At 35.1% G+C, this 21,105-nt stretch overlaps 1 protein-coding gene across 3 annotated transcripts in view; it reads left to right on the top strand.

The window, feature by feature from the left end:
- GSK3B (glycogen synthase kinase 3 beta) overlaps positions 1 to 21,105 on the top strand; it is a 198,862-nt gene that overhangs the window by 150,752 nt on the left and 27,005 nt on the right. For 2 of the 3 annotated variants that reach the window (XM_040484609.1, XM_040484607.1), the window contains exons 8-10: positions 5,813 to 5,908; positions 14,361 to 14,399; positions 17,055 to 17,241. In XM_040484609.1, coding sequence (XP_040340543.1) covers positions 5,813 to 5,908; positions 14,361 to 14,399; positions 17,055 to 17,241 — 322 coding nt within the window. The remainder of the gene's footprint in view (positions 1 to 5,812; positions 5,909 to 14,360; positions 14,400 to 17,054; positions 17,242 to 21,105) is intronic. The other variant, XM_040484608.1, reaches the window with a different exon arrangement.

Raw genomic sequence — 21,105 nt, 5'->3', positions numbered from 1 at the left:
TATCATTATTTGCCAAAACATTATTTCTCAGTGTGATAACAGATTTTGCACATATATACACTGTGTATATTGAAAGAAGATTCGAAATACACAGAAAAATACTTATGTAAAAGTCATAAATATTGAACCGTAATTAATTCCAGTACACATATGCTGAGGTGTACTAATGTCTGCAGCTGACTTTGAAATGTATCAAAAAATAAGGTGAATTTATATATGTGTGGATAGATGGATGGAAGTGTGATGAACCAAACACAGTAAAATGTTAATCATAGAATCTGGGTAGTTGGTATAAAGGAAAAGGGTTTTCACTGAAAAAAATACATATAAAATTTTGGGCAAATGTTTAGATGTGAGTAGCTCTGAGATAGGAATTTAAGGAGAAGATATGGGAGTGAAAACACAGTATACCTTCTTGCTTTCACATTAAATAAATTATTAAAAGTTTGTATGTTAAGCAAACTTGTATATATGGCATGTTTCACAGCTGTTTTATTGTGTATTTCACAGATTTACTTCACCTTAGGTTATAATAAAAAACACGTTTTATAACATTCACTTCAGGGAGGATGCTGCCTTTTCATTATAGTTTGTAACTGGAATTCTCTTGCTTAGCCCCTATTGGAAAGTTAACCAAATGGCTGATAAGTCCATGTGATCTCTGTCCATACAGTCTGCATTTACTAATTGGACATCATTCAATTCTCATTTCTTTTGGCATTCTTACCAACTAGTAGGGAGTTAGGACTGTGTCTTGTGTTAACAAAGTACTGAATAAATAGAGGGGAACTGCACAGCAAATAGTGATTCAAATGTGGGCATTTTTCTTAAATGTCATTTCGTTTACTGTGAAATATATCATAATACAGAAATATATTAAAATGTATTCAGTGTAAAGCACAATAATAAAGTGAATATCATGTAATTATTACTCATATTAAGAATTAAAGGTTAGAGGTTAGAGAGGGAGGGAGCCAAAACATAAGAGACTCTTAAAAACTGAAAACAAACTGAGGGTTGCTAGGGGGTGGGAGGGAGGGGAGGGTGGGTGATGGGTATTGAGGAGGGCACCTTTTGGGATGAGCACTGGGTGTTGTATGGAAACCAATTTGACAATAAATTTCATATTTTAAATAAATAATATTTTTTAAAAGGTTATAAAAAAAACAAAGGAATTATTTATGCCCCAATCTGGTTATAATCCCTCCTATATTTTCTCTGTTGAGTTTAATAATCCATACTTGATTTTTCTAACAAATATTCCCATGTTTTTTATTTTAGTTTTTATTTCCCATGTTTGTTTATTATATAGTTTTAGAATTTTACTATATAAAGTAAAATATACTTTGGTGTTGCCTGCTTTTAAGCTTTATATAAGGCAGTCCTACTGTATGTATTCATTGCTGAGTGAAAACACCACTTTGTGAGATTCTTCAGAAGGGATGTGTAGTTAATGTACCATTTTATGACTGTACCTCAATTTATTAATGCTACTTTGGGATTTTTGCTTTTGCCTGCAGTATTTTATTATGAACAATGTTGCTTTGGATGTATAAAAAGTTTCTCTAGGTTAGAGGATATACCTTAAAATGGAATTAGTAAGTTGTAGCATCATTGAAGATATGCATTTTATTTTATTTTTTTTTTAATTTTTTTTTTCAACGTTTATTTATTTTTGGGACCGAGAGAGACAGAGCATGAACAGGGGAGGGGCAGAGAGAGAGGGAGACACAGAATCGGAAACAGGCTCCAGGCTCTGAGCCATCAGCCCAGAGCCCGATGCGGGGCTCGAACTCACGGACCGCGAGATCGTGACCTGGCTGAAGTTGGACGCTTAACCGACTGCGCCACCCAGGCGCCCCTGAAGATATGCATTTTAAATACTCAGTTATTCATGTCGTTGTTGTTGTTGTTTTCTTCCAGTAGTTAAAAGAATCCACTAGGGTTGCATTTGGGGAGCAGAATTATCGATTAGTTCACACTCCCTTCTTTTTCACTCCTCTCCCTCTTTTCCCAGCACATATACACACATACATAGACACACAGACGCGCACGCGCGCATGGGCACAAACACCCTTCATTGAGGGTCTAAAATAGGATGTTAGTGTTTGCTTTATTACTTAAAAATAAAAACTGAGGGGCTCCTGGGTGGCTTAGTCGGTTGAGCATCCAACTTCAGCTCAGGTCATGATCTCACAGTTCATGAGTTTGAGCCCCACGTCAGGCTCTGTGCTGACAACTCAGAGCCTGGAGCCTACTTTGGATTCTTTGTTTCCCTCTCTCTCTACCCCTCCCCCTCTTACATTTCTGTCTCTCTCTATCAAAAATAAATAAACATTTAAAAATAATAAAAATTGGGGCGCCTGGGTGGCTCAGTTGGTTGAGCCTCCGACTTCGGCTCAGGTCACGATCTCATGGTTCGTGAGTTTGAGCCCCGCGTCAGGCTCTGTGCTGACAGCTCAGAGCCTGGGGCCTGCTTCCGATTCTGTGTCTCCCTCTCTCTCTGACCTTCCCCCGTTCATGGTCTGTCTGTCTTCTGTCTCAAAGAGAAATAAACATTAAAAAAATTTAAAAAAAATAATAAAAATTAAGATTCCTTTTTAGCCTTCATATTTTAAGTGTGAATAGTTCCTTACTTACAATGTCTGATGTCTACAGCTACAAAAGCCAGTGATTTCCCTTCCCAATACTAGATAATACCTTGCTCTTGTCTGTAAAGTTGGACTTCTGCTACAAAAAGGAAGGGAGCTTAAATAACTGGAGATACGTTTCCAGTGCCCAAAAGTGAGCTTTCCACAGAGTGATGTGTTATAATTTAGATCATTTTTACACATTTTTTTTTATCCCCTCAATGACATCAGGGGTTTGCTCAGAAATTGTCTTTTAGGCAATTAAATGTCATTTTATAGTTAACTAGATTCTTTTTTTACTTACATTGACAAATAATAGTATATAACTCTATAGCTCAGAATGTTCTACCTCTCTTACTTCAACTTTATATATTCTTATACTTAGTTTCTGAAAGATATAATTGACATATAATAAAGTGCACATTTTTTTTTAATTCTTTTTTTTTTTTTTAATTTTATTTTTGGGACAGAGAGAGACAGAGCATGAACGGGGGAGGGGCAGAGGGAGAGGGAGACACAGAATCGGAAGCGGGCTCCAGGCTCTGAGCCATCAGCCCAGAGCCTGACGCGGGGCTCGAACTCACGGACCGCGAGATCGTGACCTGGCTGAAGTCGGACGCTTAACCGACTGCGCCACCCAGGCGCCCCTAAAGTGCACATATTTAAAGTGCACAGTTTGGTAAGATGTATGCACATAAGAAACTACCACCATGAAATCAAGACAATGAACATATTCCTCACCCCCCATAATTCACTAGTACTCTTTGTAAGGCTTGTCTCCAGCCTTCACAATCATGGCTTTCCTTTCTGTCACTGGAGACAAAATTTTCTACATTTCTGTACAAATGAAGTGATAACAGTAGGTACTGTCTCTGGTCTGGCTTATTTTACTCAGTGTAAATTTTTTTAGATTCATTCATGTTCTTTTTCTTATTAGTGAATAGTATTCCATTGTATGGGTATACCCTCATTTGTTTATTTATTCATCTGTTGTGGACATTTGAGTTGTTGCTACTTTTTTGGCAGTTGCAAAAAAAGGTGCTATGCACATTTGTGTAAAAGTTTTTGTATGAACATATGCTTTCATTTCTCTTGGGTAAATACCTAGGAGTAGGAATGATGGATGTATGGTAAGTATATGTTTATGTCTTTAACATACTGCCAAAGTATTTTCTAAGGCGCCATACAATTTTACCTTTCCACTAGCAATGGATGAGAATTCCAGTTGCTCTACATCCTCACCAGGACTTGGTTTACACAGGCAATGTTTTTTTTTTTTTTTTAACTTTAACCTTCTTAATAGGTATGTAGGTGGTATCTTACAGTTTTAACTAGCATTTCCTTGATAATAATGAGGTTGAGCATTTTTGCATGTGCTTATTTAGTTTACTATCTGAGTGTTCTTTGGCGAAGTGTCTGATTCTATCTTTTGCCCATTTTTATTGGGTTGTTTGTCGTTTTGTTTTGAGTTTATAGGAGTCTTTTCTATAATCTAGATAGGAGTCCTTTGCAGAATGTATGTTTTGCAAATGTTTTCTTTCAGTCTGTAGGTTGCCTTTTTGTTTTCTTAAGAGTGTCTTTTGGGGGCTCCTGGGTGGCTCAGTCGGTTCAGCATCAGACTTCAGCTCAGGTCATGATCTCACTATTTGTAAGTTCAAGCCCCATGTCAGGCTCTGTGCTGGCAGCTTGGAGCCTGGAGCCTTCTTTGGACTCTGTGTCTCCCTTTCTCTCTGCCCCTCCCCTGCTCGCACTCTGTGTCTCTCTCTCTCTCAAAAATAAGTAAACATTTAAAAAAAAAAAGAGTGTCTTTTGAAGAATAAAACTCTTAGAATTTTGATTAAGTTCTGGTTTTAATGAAGTCTAGAGAATTAGAACCAAAAAACAAACCAGAAAAACCCTGAAATTCTTACTTTGCCCTGATTATCCACTGGTTACCACCACAAATCCAGTACTTATTATTAAGTTCCACTCCTTCTTTGCCACTATTTTTGAATTACAAATGGCTGAATATTGTAACAAATTTGTTTTATACCAGGCTTTAGAATTATAAAGAAAGATATGTATCATCTTTCTTCAAAGCACTCTCGTTTTTAGTAATTTATGTTTCTTCCTGTCATCTGTCTTGTGCAGTCAATTCCATAGACTTTCCTTTGTCCAGTGCATACTGCATCTCTAGAGGCAATGATGCATTCAATATATTTTTATTTTGTATTATACTCTTTCCCATGCACAAATATGTAATTTCATTATAACAAGAAATCTCTTCTTCTTTGTATTCTCCATATGTCATAGCATAGTTCCTTGGACACAGGGAACAATCACTAAATACTCACTGAATGGTATTATTGATGACTGTTGGAGTAAGTTCTCCTTATTAATTTATTGATAATAAAACCTGTGGGGCACCTGGGTAGCTCATTCCATTAAGTGTTTGACTCTTGACCTCATCTCAGGTCATGATTTCATGGTTCATGAGTTCGAGCCCCACGTCGGGATCTGCGCTGACAGAATGGAGCTGCTTGGAATTCTCTCTCCCCCTCTCTCTGCCCCTACCCACTCATTCTGTCTCTCTCTCTCTCTCAAAATAAATAAACTTAAAAAAATTAAAATCTTTGACTACACTAAATGAATAAAAGATCTCATTTCAAATGTCCATGGTTACAGTAGATGGTTTTTCTAGTTAGAACAAAGATGTTTGATTTTTACTTGAATGCTTTTGAGTGATCTTTTTTTTACAACAGTGGCTTCACATTATGATTATCTCATAGAAGTCTGTGTAGGGTAGTATAGCATTAGGATCCATAGCCAGTTAAAAATTAAAAGTCTTGGAGCGTCTGGGTGGCTCAGTCAGTTAAGTGTCAGGCTCTTCTGACGTCAGCTCAGGTCACGATCTCACCCCCATGTTGGGCTCTGCGCTCACAGCATAGAGTCTGCTTGGGATTCACTCTTTCCCTCTTTCTCTGCCCCTACCCGACAAGCGCGTGTGCTCTTTCTCTCTCTCTCAAAAATAAACTTAAAAAAAAAAAAAAAAAGTCTCGTGCAAAGTCTGCTCTTTTTAACGAGTTTTGTATTTCATAACTTTGGAATTCCTTTTTCCAATGAAACCAATATGCTAAAACATAAAGACTTAATATTTGTAAGTATATAGAAAAATATGGCAATAACTTGCTTTCTTTATCTAGGTCCTGGGGACACCAACAAGGGAGCAAATTAGAGAAATGAACCCAAACTACACAGAATTCAAATTCCCTCAAATTAAGGCGCATCCTTGGACTAAGGTGAGTCAAAAAGAGTTTTTTAAAAAGCACATTAACCAGTAGTTAACTTAAATTTGGGTTTCTCATTGTTCTTAAACTAAACTATTTTGATACTAGATAGTTGCCTGAGTACAAAGTATACAGCAGCTCTGCATCTAAATATAGTTGGGTAGTATCAGTGTGTCATTGACAGTATATAGTTTTGTCCCTACTGATTTCCTGTAGATGGTTTTCAGCCTGGGTTTTTATTTGTAGGATAACGACAGTGTACCTATATCATCAAAATAAAGAATTTCATCAGGAGTAGTATCTTATATATAAATTTTGACAAGGTAAACTCAGAAGTTAATTTCTTCACACAATTAGAGATACTTTTTCAATATATAGCATATGAAAATGTATATTTCATATATTTATTTTTAAAACTATTATGTAGATCTTATTATAGATTATACTGTCTTTTTTCTTTCATTTACTTTCCTGTTGGTGTTTTGGGAGAGAAATAAAAAGATTTGATCTGGCTTGGAGTATACATTGAAAGTATTGATATGTTAATGGGATATCACTAGCCCTTGGATAGCCTCACCCCAACATTAGATGGAACCAATTCTAAGAGCATAGGTACTAATTTACCAGAAAATTGATTTTTTTCTTTGATACTTAATTGAAATAATTTTAAGAGAGATTTTACTTAAAAGTTTTTTCATTTCGGTGTAATTTGTGAGATTAGAGCAGAGGAAAAAAATCTCAATCAGGGCTTATTGCTAGAGTGAATCTCTAGTGTCCTTATTTTGTAGATTCAGAAACTCTGGCCAAAGATACCAAGTGACTTATTCAGGATTACATAGGTGGCCATGACAAAGCCAGGATTAAACTTCTGTGTGTGTGTGTGTGTGTGTGTGTGTGTGTGTGTGTGTGTGCGCGCGCGCGTGTGCGTGCATGTGTGCGCGCGCACGCGCGCACATGCAATGCCAGACTTTATTTAGAGTTATGTAACATGTACCTCTTCTCGTCTTTATGTATATTTCATTATATATTTTTGTGAGTTAGAAATGTTCAGCTCTTTTATGGTTCAAGCAGAGATTTTCTGTACTTAAAAATGTAGATGTAACATTTTGTTTTGAGCATTGATGGGTTCATTTAGTTGGTTATGTATCTTTTATGATAAGAGGTGAAATAATTTAGGGCTATAGATGAAATAATTTATATTCCCAGATTCAAAGTATGTTTCTTTCTGTAAATTGTATTATGGTTCTTGTTTCTTTTCCTTCAAGTTCTCAGAATCTTATTATCTCTCTTCACTGCAGAAGATCCTTTTGTCACTAATTACTTGTTTAGAATCGGAGATCTTGGTGTTTTAGTGCCAGAATTCTAGGTTAGCTTTTACTGGCCATGATGTTGCCTTCCCCACCACACCTTTTAAAATTTATAATAAACAGTAAGTATTCTGAGATAAACCATTCTTTGATCTTACACTTAAAGTTTATTTTGAACTGGGTCAGAAGATACTTAGGGTCTCTCACCTGGCTCTAAACTCAGAGATTCCTAGGTGACCTTTTGGGATTTAAAGGTTGAGTTGTAGTTTGAATTCAGTCAAGTTTTATAAGTTAAAGTATAAGTGACTTGTAGTATACTATGATTTCAACCATGTTAAAGAAAAACAAAAAATAAAGAGAATTCTATATATTGAATAAATACAGGGAAATACTCCAAAATGCTAATGTTTGATTGAGATGAGTGTAGGTGATTTTATTTTCTTTGTTCTGCATTTCCACACTTTCATTAATAAGAGTGTCATTTTTATGAAGAAAGAAAAATAAAGCTCTTTTTGGTATAATCTAAGTATTCCTTACATGCTACCCTTAATATAGAGTATCTATCTAACCAACATGATGCTGAAATTGAGGTCATGAAATTTACTTTAACAGTTTCTATCCTTTTTTTTTACATCAAGACTGCTGCCAGTATTAGTGTGTGTCATATTCTGCATTTTTCCCCCAGGATATATCTTTTGAAGTATTAGCTAAGATGGAACGTGAGGTGAGGAATGGTTGTTTATAATTAAAATGCAGCCTGCATAAGATTTGTGGTCAATATGTATACTTTACATCTTCCTCTACTTATGTGGACTCCTGATGTTTTATATCTTACAATAATGCTCTTCAAACTTGAATAATCTATATAAAGCCCTTTTGTTTGTCTTCTTTAGGCTTCCATTCCTATATACCATGTATAGAATGATGACTCACTTCTCCCACCTATTTTGTGTGTTCAAACTACTGTCAACTCTTCATTCATATAGTGTGCCTTGGCATAATTTGATTTTCACTTAGTACAAATGCATTTATTATGTAATAAGTACACTTATGTTAATTTCTCATTAGCGCACATAACTAGGTTGATGTTATTGGTTGTAAACACAAAACCAAATTCAGACACAGAAATTCCATGACACTATTCTGTCATCTGGATGAATCTAGATGATCCAAAATATGCTTATGTTGATTTTTAAAATAGATTATTATCAAAATGAAAACACAAAATTTTAAATTTCTGGCAGGAAGTGAGTCCCCTGTCTTCTCTGTTATGATAGTAAACACCAGCCTCAGAAGTACTCTTATGCTAGGCTGCCAGTGAAGTTATTTTTTAAGAAACACATAATGTTCTCTAAAGAGAAGAGCTTCTTGCCTTTTGAGAGCAGGTAACAAAGTCTGGAAACAAAAGCTGCTTTGCCTTTATTTTGGTCTTCTGATAGAACCTGCATTAGGACCATTTCCTAAAACTGTGAGCATGTGAACCCTGCTTTTCTGTGCTGCAGTATAGTACAGCTATATCCCCAAATACTGGAAGCTGGTGTGCTCAAAAATGTAGGCAGACAGAAAGATCAAGAAAGAAATGTCTTTTATGCAAACATTGAAGTGAAGGGATTTAGATGTGTAGGAAAAATAGCAAACGGAAGAACTAGACAATGAGATGTTTCTAGTATGGTTTAGGGCAGGAATCTTGAGAATTTAGAAATCCAATAAGTTGCCCTTGACTATTACTTAATAGCCAGAGCAATCTAATTCATTGATTTAAAGTTTAAGTAGGAAAGAAAATGCTAATGTTTTGTAACAGGGACCATTACTGAGTGGGGATAAGAGGATAAAAACCTCCTGCATTGCTGTATACCGTAAACTTCAAAGAATAAAAAGCCAGATGGAAAGGAAAACAAGTGATGCAAAGAAAGTTTGCGAATTAAAAAGAGATGGAAATTGGCTGGCAGAAGAGGAAGCTTAAATTCTGCACTTAGTATACCGAGGTATGGTTAAATGACAGTCTGTCTATTAGGTATGAAGTGAGGATCTAGTTTGAACATCATTCCTACTCTTTGTGCCTGGAGTTTTTTCTTTTGCAAGATACCGATTAGCTATTGTCTTTTCTAGGATTCTTTGGAAAATAGTAATATGCACATAAAGGATTATTTTATTTTAGTTCTAAAGTAATATAAAGATTCTGCCTCCAATATAGTTCTATGGTTTGTCCTCTCTGTCCTGCCCAGAGTTTAGTTTTGGCCATCATCGTATCATAGAATTGTTAAAACAGCCTCCTAACCAGTTTCCCTCCTTCAGTTTCACATCTTTTTTTTTCTTTTTAAATGTTTGTTTATTTTGCGAGAGCACATATGTGTCAAGCGAGAGTGGGTTAGAGAGAGAGAGAGAGATAGAAAGAGAGAGAGAATCCCAAGCAGGCTCCACACTATCAGCGTGGAGCCTGACACAGGGCTTGATCATGCAGAGCTTGGTCTCACAAACCATGATGTTGTGACCTGAACCAAAATCAAGAGTGGGACGCTTAACCTACTGAGCCACCCAGGTGGCTCAAAGTTTTCTTAAAAGTACATGTAATACTGTCACTCCTATTTAGAAATCTTCTCTGATTACTCATTGCTTTTAGGAAAATATGACATACATATAAAGACAAGGTGATGATTATGTCCCACTTTTGCTTGTCTAGTTCAGTTATTAATTGAATGTCCCTTCACTCTCAAAAGTGTCCCATTTTGGATAATAGATTATACAGTCATTCTGTTCCTTATTGTTTCTTTTTTTCCCCAGAAAAGCAAGAAGTTTATTCTTGTTCTGTTCCTGACCTTTCTAACCTCTAATTTTCCCCCAGAGAAGCGATTTATATTTCTCTTTTATTAGCGTCTTTTCACACTTGGAAGGATCTTCTTCTTGCCTGCTTACCACATCTTAATCTTTTGTCAAGACTCAAATCTTAACTTCTCCCATGAAATATTTTCTAATTTTCTGAGCTCTCCATGATTAATTCCCACCATATAACTCTTATAGTATCTTTCAAGTTATACCATATGTATTGTAGCAGTTCCTAATTTCTTTTTCATAATGGTAATAATAAGATGGATATCAGTTACTTTAAAATGTTTGTTGCTAAGTCTTTGGAACACGTAGTAAGTTTAATAGTTAAGTGTCTGTAGGATATATGGGGCCGTAGATTATTGGTTAAGTATCACAGAAAGCAGTATCCACAAGTCAGTCCTTACATACTCAATTTCTTAGAACACCGTCCACATACTTGAAAATGAATAAATGTAGTACTATTTACAACTAGCTATGAGTAAGCAGAAAATTGGGTTCGAGGTCGTTTCAGCTGTTAAAGGTACCAGACTAGATAGGACGTGGTACATTTTTTATTCTCTATGTTTAAAACTAAACACAAAACCTTACTGTACTTTTTTTTTCCTACCCTACTTATTTTTTGAAGACTTTATAATTTTACCTTGTTTTCCTGAGCTTTTCAGTACAATATTTTTCACTTGGTAAACTTAGCTGTTTCAACTATAGTTTAACACATTTACAGTTTTAAAAAATGCCTTCAGAGGGGTCGAGAGAGCACAAAACAAAATTTCTTGTCAGACTTCTTTTTTTGCAGGCAAGCTTATCAACTTTTTCTGGTTTTGCTCACATGTATTCCAGAAAGCCTAAAACAATGGTGAGATTTCTACTAGTTCTAAGATTGCACCTGTCTGTTTTGTTCTGTTGCTTAGGTAAATTAGTTTTATATTATTACTTAACATCTGCCCTGAACATTCTATTAATCCATTATCACTTGTGTCAAAAATACACTGTTTTCTACTGAATTTTCTACCTACATCTTCATTAGTGCTAGAATAATCACTTCTTCTCTAACATTTATTTTCCCATGTGCGTAGACTTCCTCATTTTTCTAGTTATACTGGCTATGCTCCCATTTCTTTGCTGAAAACTATGCACTTTAAAATCTAGCCCCTAGGGTGGCTAATCCCTATGTAAGATGGATAATATAAACAAGAAAGAATACTAAGGCATAAGTTTTGAGATCACTTGTGGGGAGCAGAGGGATAGGGTTGGAGGTAAATTAAAAAAGAAAGCAAAAATCTACTTTTAATATATCATTTTTTCCTTAAAACACCTATCTCCTATGTACCCAGCACTGTGCCGGATACCATAAAGTATGAAAAAGAAGTAAAATATATAGCCCTTGTTTTTGAAAAGCTTACAGGTGATATAAATGACTCAGTTGAAGCAAATATTGAATAATATATAACCAGATACTTGATTGTGTGCTGTAGGTGTTCAGAGGTGTTTCACGTGCTGTATAGGTATAAGGCAGATCTCCAGTGAGGGAGGTAGAGGAAAAAAGGAAGCCTTCTTAAAGGTGATAGAAGAAAAAGGTGGGGTGGGCTGTTGAAGGAGGATTTTGATTTGATTAGATGTTGGTAAGGTCAGGAATTGTTGTAGCCTAGGGGACTGTCCCTTAAGATGAGGAGGTATGGATAAAAAGAAAATATTCCTATATTCCTAGGAAGGTCAGTCTAACTACAGTAACTATTTTGTGAACATTGAGAGATTAAATTGAGTAAGTGGACATTTGGTAAATCATACTTCTGGGTAAGCCTGCAGTACTATTTTATCAGTGAGTGATGTTAGAGGGAGAAATTAACTAAATGCTGATGTCAACACATATAATAATTTCTTACTGTAGTAGAGCTCAGGAAAACTCAATAAGCCTTTTAATTAGTACAGATGAAATTTGTTGAATGCTGTCTCTGTTTTGGCTAAGGAAAGGATGTTTGTGCTTCTTATGAATGATGTACCACATGTGAACTCTTTAGTAGACTTAAGTTTTTTTTGTAGCTACTTAACCTGGTTAATTAACATAACTCTTCAACAAATCTATGGCATCGTCTCACTTTTAATCCTATATTTAGGTTTACAAATTGCAAATAAGTTTAGATGATAAATAGACTGCTTGAGAGGCAGTTTTGGGGTTGCTCTTTAGGAGTGTTCATGGTTTATCAGTCTTCAACATTGGGTGCTTGTGTATTTTGTGTATAACCAGAGAACAGCGTCTATGTTGTACATTTATCACAATGAAATCTAGGAAAGAATAGCTGTTCGGAACAGGCACAGCACTTGTTCTGTGTTCTACTTAGATTAATTATCTTTGCCGTAGGCATTTTTACATTGCTCTGGTTGGCTGTTTAATATAGTAGAATTGCTGAGAGCTGATGCTATGAGAATCAATCATAGGCCTTGATATTTGTTTATAAATGGTAATTTTAAAAGGCTTAAGATTCAGTTATAACAGGTAGCTCCAGGTTGAAATTTGGTATTTGATGGCAAAAGTTTCTGTCTAGGACATGTAAGGAGAAAATTGCCTCTGTCATTTTTGAGTTATCCAAATGCAAATTTATTTTGAATAATTCTTCAGTTAAGGATTCATTTGCATTTGTTCAATACCATAGAGACTTTCTTTTTGAAAAAATGAATTCTTTCTGTTAGTTTCTTCTATGGACTAGTATTTGTGGTGAGAGTTTGCTTCAATTTAAGAAAATGAGTTGCTGCACAGGTGAGGTAGTATTTGAATCACTTAAAAGTTCATGTCAGTGTTTTAGTTCTTTTCAATTTTTCCTTTCTGTTTTCTTTCTTTTGTTTATTTATTTATTTATTTATTTTGCTTTGTTCTGTTTTATTTTATTTATTTACTTTTGTTTTTAGTTTTTACAGGGGGTGTTTTGGGCTCTTCATGGCCTTGCTAACATACTTGGCTGGCCATATTTAGTCTGCGCACTAATCGTTAGTTGGCCCAATTGAGTCTTACTTTGTGCTCTCATTTTTTTTAGTCTTGCTTTCTATCTTTGTCCAGCTGATTGTGTTTTAGTTCATGAGAGATTTTTATTCTGATGGGCCGGATTTTAATCCGTGTACTAAATTTTAGTCTGCAGACTAAAAGTAATCCGCGGATTATTTATTTTTGCAAAATATTAATTCCCCCACTGGAAACTATCCTAAAAGAATGTTAAATTCTCTTAGAATAGCCAAGGGAATTCACAGCTACTGGTGAGTTCTGTGCCATTTTTTATTCTCAATACCTAGACATAATAGATCCTACTACCTCCCTTGCATATTCGGCTCCGTTGTGCCTAGGTGTTGGTGTACATTACTATGCATGTCACCTATAACTGTGACTGTCCCTTAGTTGTATTGTTTATTGTATATATTTTTTGTTTAGCTTTTGGTGGGTGAATTGGGCATATTTGCACATGGAACTGTGTTGAATTTGTAGTGCTCAAAGATGTAGCATTTTTTTTTCAGTGAGTTTTTCCAAAAAGGAAAGAATGTTCTATATTTATTTTTACTAAGTAATGGGTGCAAGGGTATGAGGGGGCAAAGCCCACAATAGAGAAAGCAAGTTTATACCCGCACTCCTGAGGTGATATGTCAATTTCCTGAAGAATCCTAAAATAATGAGAATGTCAGCAAATATCTTTTAGCAGGGAAGTCAATCCAAAATGGAGAATAATCCGCGGTGGCCTGATCCTTCTTAGCTCACACAAATTGAAAATATCTGGCTTAAAATCTATAGTAATATAAATTAAATATATTTATTACTTTCTTCCATCACTAATAATTAAGCAAAAAAATGTTTATACTGTCTAACTGGAATAAATTAATAGATAAAAATTAGCATATTGGGAACTGATATCTTTAAAAGCAGGCTAATATGCCCCATCCCAGTCATGTCAATGGATGATGAATCCAGGTCGTAGAAGACCAAACACTTTACTTTGGGAAGTTTACTTCTAGATTTCATTTTGATTTTAACTTTTTTTGGTTTTGTATTTTTTTAATAAACGCACTGGCATTGGAACATAATAAATTAAAATTAAAATGTTTCTTTATTGTGCCTCACCATTGCGCAATCAAAAATTTTTTTGCATACACTGTGGTGAAATAATTTTTAAAACTTGGACTTGCTACTGTGGAGACTGATGTTTAAAGTTTATAACTGTATAAACATTTTCTATGTCCCCCCCCCCCAACACCATGGATTTCTTATAACACTGGATATATTTTTCCTTGCTGGACTATTCTCTTTTGGATTGACTTCCCCTGTTTGGATTATTTCACTGCATTATCATCTTTAGGATTCGTCAGGAACAGGACATTTCACCTCAGGAGTGCGGGTATGTACTTAATTTTTTTTTCCCAAAATTTCAGGGCAGGTCTATAAAACTAGGGGGAAAACTTTTTTTAGAAAGGCAAAACCGTTATTCATTCTGGAAATGTAAAAGTAAAAACAGCATAGGTAGCTAGCTGTGATTTCTTCTTCATTCACTATGTGGCGATACAGGTTTTACTTATCATATATTTAGGTTGTCAGTCTCCTGAGTGATTTATTGACATCTAGACTAAAGTTTAGGAATTGTGGGGTTTAAAAATTACTTTCACAAGAATAAATATGAACAACGATACGCAGCAATAAAGGTTATGAATCTTAAACAATTTAAATGAGTACAGCAGCAGAAGCTTTGTTATTAGCCAGATTTCAGTAGTTACTGGCTTCCTTTTCTTTAGACACAAAGATAATTCAGAAGAGCTGTTTTCTAGTTTGGCCTCTAATTTTTTGAAGTTGTATGCAACCACACCCTATATTATGGTCACAAATCTGAACTTTGGGAGACGCTGGTTTTGACTCGACATAATTTCCCACTTTTATCCATAGAGTACTGGTCTTATCAGGAATCTCTCAAAGGGTATAAAAAAAATAACGGATACTTTCTTAAAGGCAGCTTAAGTCTTGATTTTAATGTAGGCTCTTAGAATGAATTCTTGTTTATTGTTTTTAACTCTGTTTTTCCATGAGTTAGGATTCCCTGGCAAAATAAGCTAATACCTATCTTAGTACCAACCTGGATGGTCATTTGTCGCCAGTAAGATACTAAAAGGATGTGGGTGACTTTTTTTTTTTTTTTTTTTTTTTAATAATCAGAGATAAGGTTACAGTACTGGTTTATTAGTACCTTTAACACAACATCTTCATTAATATAACATGAAATTTTTCATTAAAGTACACTCACTGTCCAGCTACCCTACATTTGAATGTTAGCAGGAGACACTTATTTCTACTTTTAGTGGTACTTTTAATTCTACTTATGTGCTCCCATATTGGTGCAAAAGCATTTTTCCTTAGACTAGCTAGCAAAATAAATCCATGTGCTGTGAAATAAATGCACACAGCCCTCAGGGATAAAACTTCTCAGTAATACTTGATATTTTTATGAAAGGTTTTTTGAGTTTTCCCACTGATTATTTTCTTTTACATTCTGAGTTTGAAAATGAACCTGGCTAGAAAGCAAGAGAGGGAAAAATTTCTTAGAATAGTGGAAGATCTGAACGTTTCAAATAATATAATACTTTGAAGATTTCCTTGACTGAGGCAACTCAGATCACTCAAAAGAATAAAGATAAAGCAGTTTTTGACTGTACAGAGGGTTTTCTAATATGGTCAAATGAATAATTAAGGCCTTTAACATCCTGAAATGAATTCCTACTCAAGCCAATTTCTCGACTTCCATGGAAAATATCTTTATTAGCAATAAACTTTGTGTAAAAACAAAAGAAAAAAAGGTTTTCACTGTAGAAAGTACTCTTACAAGTAGTGTCTTGAAAAGTAATGAGCTCTATAGTAGTAACTAGTTCTCCTACCTCCAGTCTAAGTGAACGGCCAGATGTTACATGAGCTGCTCTCATCAGGAAACCTTACTCCCAGGGTCCTCCATGCCTCATCACAATCTACATGTCCTTCCTACACTGTTTGCCTCCGTTTATACTTTTCTGCCTTTCTTTATATGTCTGTCTGCTGCCACTACCACACCCTCTGTTATCCTGTGTTCTTCCTATCAAGGGGTATACGTTTCATTTTTTTGTTTCAAAGGCTTTCTGTTCATCTCTTTATATTTATTTCTGTTTTTCTCCTTTCTGTTTTTTTTCTTCAACTCTCCATAATTTAGAACAGTTATTTTCATAGTTTTATGTATTGATTAAGCATTTCAAGACATAGATGTGGAAGGCGTTCTGTTCTTTTAAGCAAACTAGTTCATATGCATTTTGCTTTAATATAGCCTTCAGTTGACTTTTTCTGTGAATTAATGGCTCTTAATGAAAAGTACGTTTCTTTCTCCCTAATTAAAACCCTAGAATATTCATTCAAATGAGGGTAATCTGGCCATGTTTGTGATAACAGCTACTCCTTGAGAAAAGCCTTGGACATTTTGTCAAATTCTGGGTACTCAAGAATTTTTTTCAAATAAGGTAGACTCTTATATTAAAGAGTTAATACCAAGTCACTGGCATTTGTAGATCTAAAGTAAATAGCTTTTCTCTTTTAAAAGATCTTGATTACCAAATTTGAGTAGGGCTGTTAATTATTCTGATAATTATTCTGCTAAAAATCACACAAAAGAGGCAGCTTTTTATTTTACTGCCACAGTAGTCAAATCTTTTTTAAAAATTTTATATTTTTCTAGGTGTGCTTACCTCCAGAATCCAGTCTTTTCTCTTGTGCCTGTATTTTGTGTGCATATTTAATTGTGCTGTAGATTTTTTTTCCTATTTCCCCTAGTTTTTTCTCTGAGCTTTTCTCATATAGTTTTTAATTAGCAGTTCACCCCAGTGTGGTGAAGCATATGCAGTTAACTCTTTTCATTCTAGAAGCTTCCTTTCACAAATGCAACCATGTTGTTGTACGTGGTGGGGATTAACTCAGTACTCAAAGGATAATTTGCTAAGATTCTTACACTGAAGTATTAATTGTTCTTTCCCTTTTTTTTGTGCTGTAGGTCTTCCGACCCCGGACTCCACCGGAGGCAATTGCACTGTGTAGCCGTCTGCTGGAGTATACACCAACTGCCCGATTGACACCACTGGAAGCTTGTGCACATTCATTTTTTGATGAACTAAGGGACCCAAATGTCAAACTACCAAATGGGCGAGACACACCTGCACTCTTCAACTTCACCACTCAAGGTAATTCCAAACACTTAGCTCTTTTTACCATTTCTGAGAAAACTACGTATGTGTGTGAAGTGACATTCTGTTAATTAAAATCTGTGTAGGACAAAAGTGGGCACATTAAGTGCTTATGCAAGTAGGGAGCATTTTTTCTAACCACTTACTAGGCCACTACTTGTATGGTTTGGACAAAATAGTGGCAGATAAGATTTTTCCAGTAGACATAGCTGCTCTCATTTTTGGCAGATTATAATAAATCTTGGCACATGAGAAGTTATAGAGATTTCACTAATAAGACTAATGTACAATTTAACTTTCAGGTTTGTATTTGAAACTTAGAATGTTAGTATTTCTTGCTTCCCAAGGATTTATATCAAGTTTTTAAAAATTTTTTTTTCAACGTTTTTATTTATTTTTGGGACAGAGAGAGACAGAGCATGAACGGGGGAGGGGCAGAGAGAGAGGGAGACACAGAATCGGAAACAGGCTCCAGGCTCCGAGCCATCAGCCCAGAGCCTGACGCGGGGCTCGAACTCACGGACCGCGAGATCGTGACCTGGCTGAAGTCGGACGCTTAACCGACTGCGCCACCCAGGCGCCCCTCAAGTTTTTTAAACCTAGAAATAAATTGGTGGCTATATTTGTATAAAATCAGATATAAACAGGGAAAACTGGAATTCTGTAACTCTTTCTTAGAACTTATATAAGGGATGTAGGTAGAGAGATTCTTATCCCTGCTGGGGCTTGGCACTATTGCTGCTGCTGAGAGAACATTGAGAGGAAAACAGAGTTTGTGAATCGGTGGTTTCTAAAAGACCCAGGGAAAGTCATTATTTCTTAACCACTTCTGTGTTCACTTTTCTCTCTGATTAAGACCTTAAGTGATTCATTTAATCAGCCATACTGCCTTTGATGCTGTGATTTTCTTCATAAACTGAACATTAAAAGTGTACAATTTCCTGTAGATAAAACACGCAATAAATATTCGATTGATTATTAGTTTAGTCAAGCTAAAAATATATAAGGGAAATGGAGAGCTTTGTGTGACCAGGAAATATATATTTCCTTTATTCTAAGATGAATTCCCCTCCCACTCATATTTAAACTTGGAAGTGGAAAAATGCATTTTGCTTAAGCAATAGATTTGGAAGACCTGAGTTGTTAGTGAAATGGACTTGGGTGATTCCATTGATTATAATCTTAAGTGGTCAATAACATGTAACTATTAGCAGTGCTGATACAGTCTTAAACTGCATTCATAAAGGTAAAAGAAAAATATTCAGATATCCTGGGATTAATTCTGACTCTTTAGGGCTGATCAGAAATCATTTGGAATGTTGTTTTAGGTCCTGGCTACGCCATTTTAAGATGTTAATGAAAGACGGGTAGGGTATACAAAGGAACAGAACCGACAGTAGATCCTGGAAAAGTGAAAACTTAAAGAATACCTCATAGATTATCTTCTAAAGAAAGGTGTTAGCCTATATTCTTTCTCCATATTATAAAATTGGAAATAGTAGGTAGCAGAAAATTAGAGAATACTACATATTTGAGTTTATCATGCAGACCTCAGCCCCTGGCATAGATAGAGATTAATAAATAAAATTACTGATGAATCAGGGAATTTTTCAATTGTTTAACAGTGGAACAAGTGTTTTTCAAAATACTGATCTCAGTATGAGGAAGAAGCTGGATGATGTCCAGTGTTCTCCAATTTGGCAGTAGGTTAGACTGGGAGACTCTTGGCCTCTTCTGGAGCAAAGGTTCTATATAATTCCATGTCACTAAGAAAATAAACTTTATTTTCAGTTCTTACTGTTCTGTTTTAATCAAGAGTACTACATGTAGATTGAGGAAAATGTTGAAAATGCAAAAGAAGTATAGAGAAAATTAAAATCACAATCCTGAAGTAATCACTTTTACCTTTCAAATTAATCACTGTAATATTTTCATAGTGTAGCTCTTTTCAGTCTTTTCTCTGATGCATACATATACTGATAATCTTTGAATATAAAGTGATACTCTATTTTCCCATTAAGATCACAAAAGGGTTCCTTTTGATTAACTCAAAAATATTTAAAATTATACATTATAAGATTAATGTTTATTCAGACATTTCACTTTTTTATCTCTCATTTCATGAAACAATTTTATTAATACTTCTTATAAATGCATCTTTTACATCTGTGTCTTTGTCATCAGTAGAGCTACTTTTTGAACTATCATAGATTTTTAGGTTATATCACCTAAATTTTTTTATATGAAGCACTTTCTGAATCTGTATGAGGCCACCACTGGAAATTCTACAGGTATCAAATTATGTCATAAGTTTTTTGTTGTTGTTGTTTTGTTTTGTTTGTTTTGTTTTGTACTGTAGGTGTCTGTTAATTAGCTACACATATAACTATCTGCTGGGTTGCTTTTTAAAGTGGTCTCTAAAAGGCTCTGTATACAGTGACATCCAGCATTTGTTACTGTGGAATCTTGACATCAGAAACTATTATGTTAATGTTAACTTTATTTGTTTCTCTCTCTCTCTCTCTCTCTCTCTTTTTTTTTTTAACCACTTTTGTCAGGTGAACTTAGTTTCCCAAACAAGCATTGATTGTGGTTTTATTCACACGAAGTATCTTCTCCAATGAGTACTTTGTTTCTCAAATACATGAATTAAGGAAGCCTTTTGTCAAGTAAGCAATTCAGTAGAACCCCAAACACACATGATATTTATAATGGACACATTTTGGAGAATGATTCTCCCTGTATTCAGACATATTTCGTATAAACTCTTTACTACATCTGTATGTGTTGATCAAAACTGAGATACTTAAACATTTTATTTAATCAGATTTAAAAATCCAGGATTTGGTTTCACTGTTCATATATACGATTCTTTACTCACTAATAATTATTCATTATTACTAAAGAAAATAAAATTTTAAAACAACTAAATTTATTATTCTATGGAATCCTAAGTTTTTTTGAAAGCTGAGGAAACATTTGTATAACATGAGCCATTTTAAAGTAAACAGTTCAGTGGCATTTAGTATATTCACAATGTTGTGCAACTACCACCTTGATCAAGTTCTAAAACATTTTCATTGCTCCTAAAGAAAACATACCCATTAAGTGGTCAGTCCCCATTAACTCCTCCTCCAACTCCTGGCAACCACCAATGTGCTTCCTGCTTCTGGACTTCACTATTTGGGATATTTTATATAAATGGAGTAATACATTATGTGACCTTTTGTATATGGCTTCTTTCACCTAGCATAATGTTTTCAAAGTTCATCCATGTTGTAGCATGTGTCAGTATTTTATTCCTTTTTATGGCTGAATAATATTCCACTGTAGTATGTCTTAATCAGTGTAGGCTGCTGTAACAAAACACCAGAGACTGTGTGGCTTAAACAGCAAACATTTATTTCTCAGAGTTCTGGAGGCTGGGAAATTCAAGATCAAGGTGCTAGTAGATTTGGTGTCTGATGAAGACATAGTTTGTGATTTGCAGATGGCTACCTTCTTACTGTATCCTCGTATGGTAGAAAGAGATTACGTCTCTTGTGTCTTTTCTTATAAGGCCACTAATCCCATTCATGGGGGTTCTACCCTCATGACCTAATTACCTCTCAAAGGCTCCATTTCCAAACACTATTACGTTGGGGAGTAGGGCTTCAGCATATGACTTTTAGGGACACAAACAATCAGTACACAGTGTATGGATACACCACATTTTGTTTATCCATCATCTGTTGGTGGATATTTGGCTTGTTTCTACCTTCTGGCTATTATGAATAGTGCTGCTATGACCATTTGTTTACAGATATTTATTTGAATACTGTTTTTAATTCTTTTGGGTATTGCTGAGTCATGTGGTAATTC

The sequence above is a fragment of the Herpailurus yagouaroundi genome, unplaced genomic scaffold (assembly GCF_014898765.1).
Source record: "Herpailurus yagouaroundi ecotype Mexico unplaced genomic scaffold, PumYag 162, whole genome shotgun sequence".
NCBI classification, from domain to species: domain Eukaryota; kingdom Metazoa; phylum Chordata; class Mammalia; order Carnivora; family Felidae; genus Herpailurus; species Herpailurus yagouaroundi.
The sequence above is the reverse complement of the archived record's forward strand: the minus strand, read 5'-3'. Positions and strand labels throughout refer to the sequence as shown.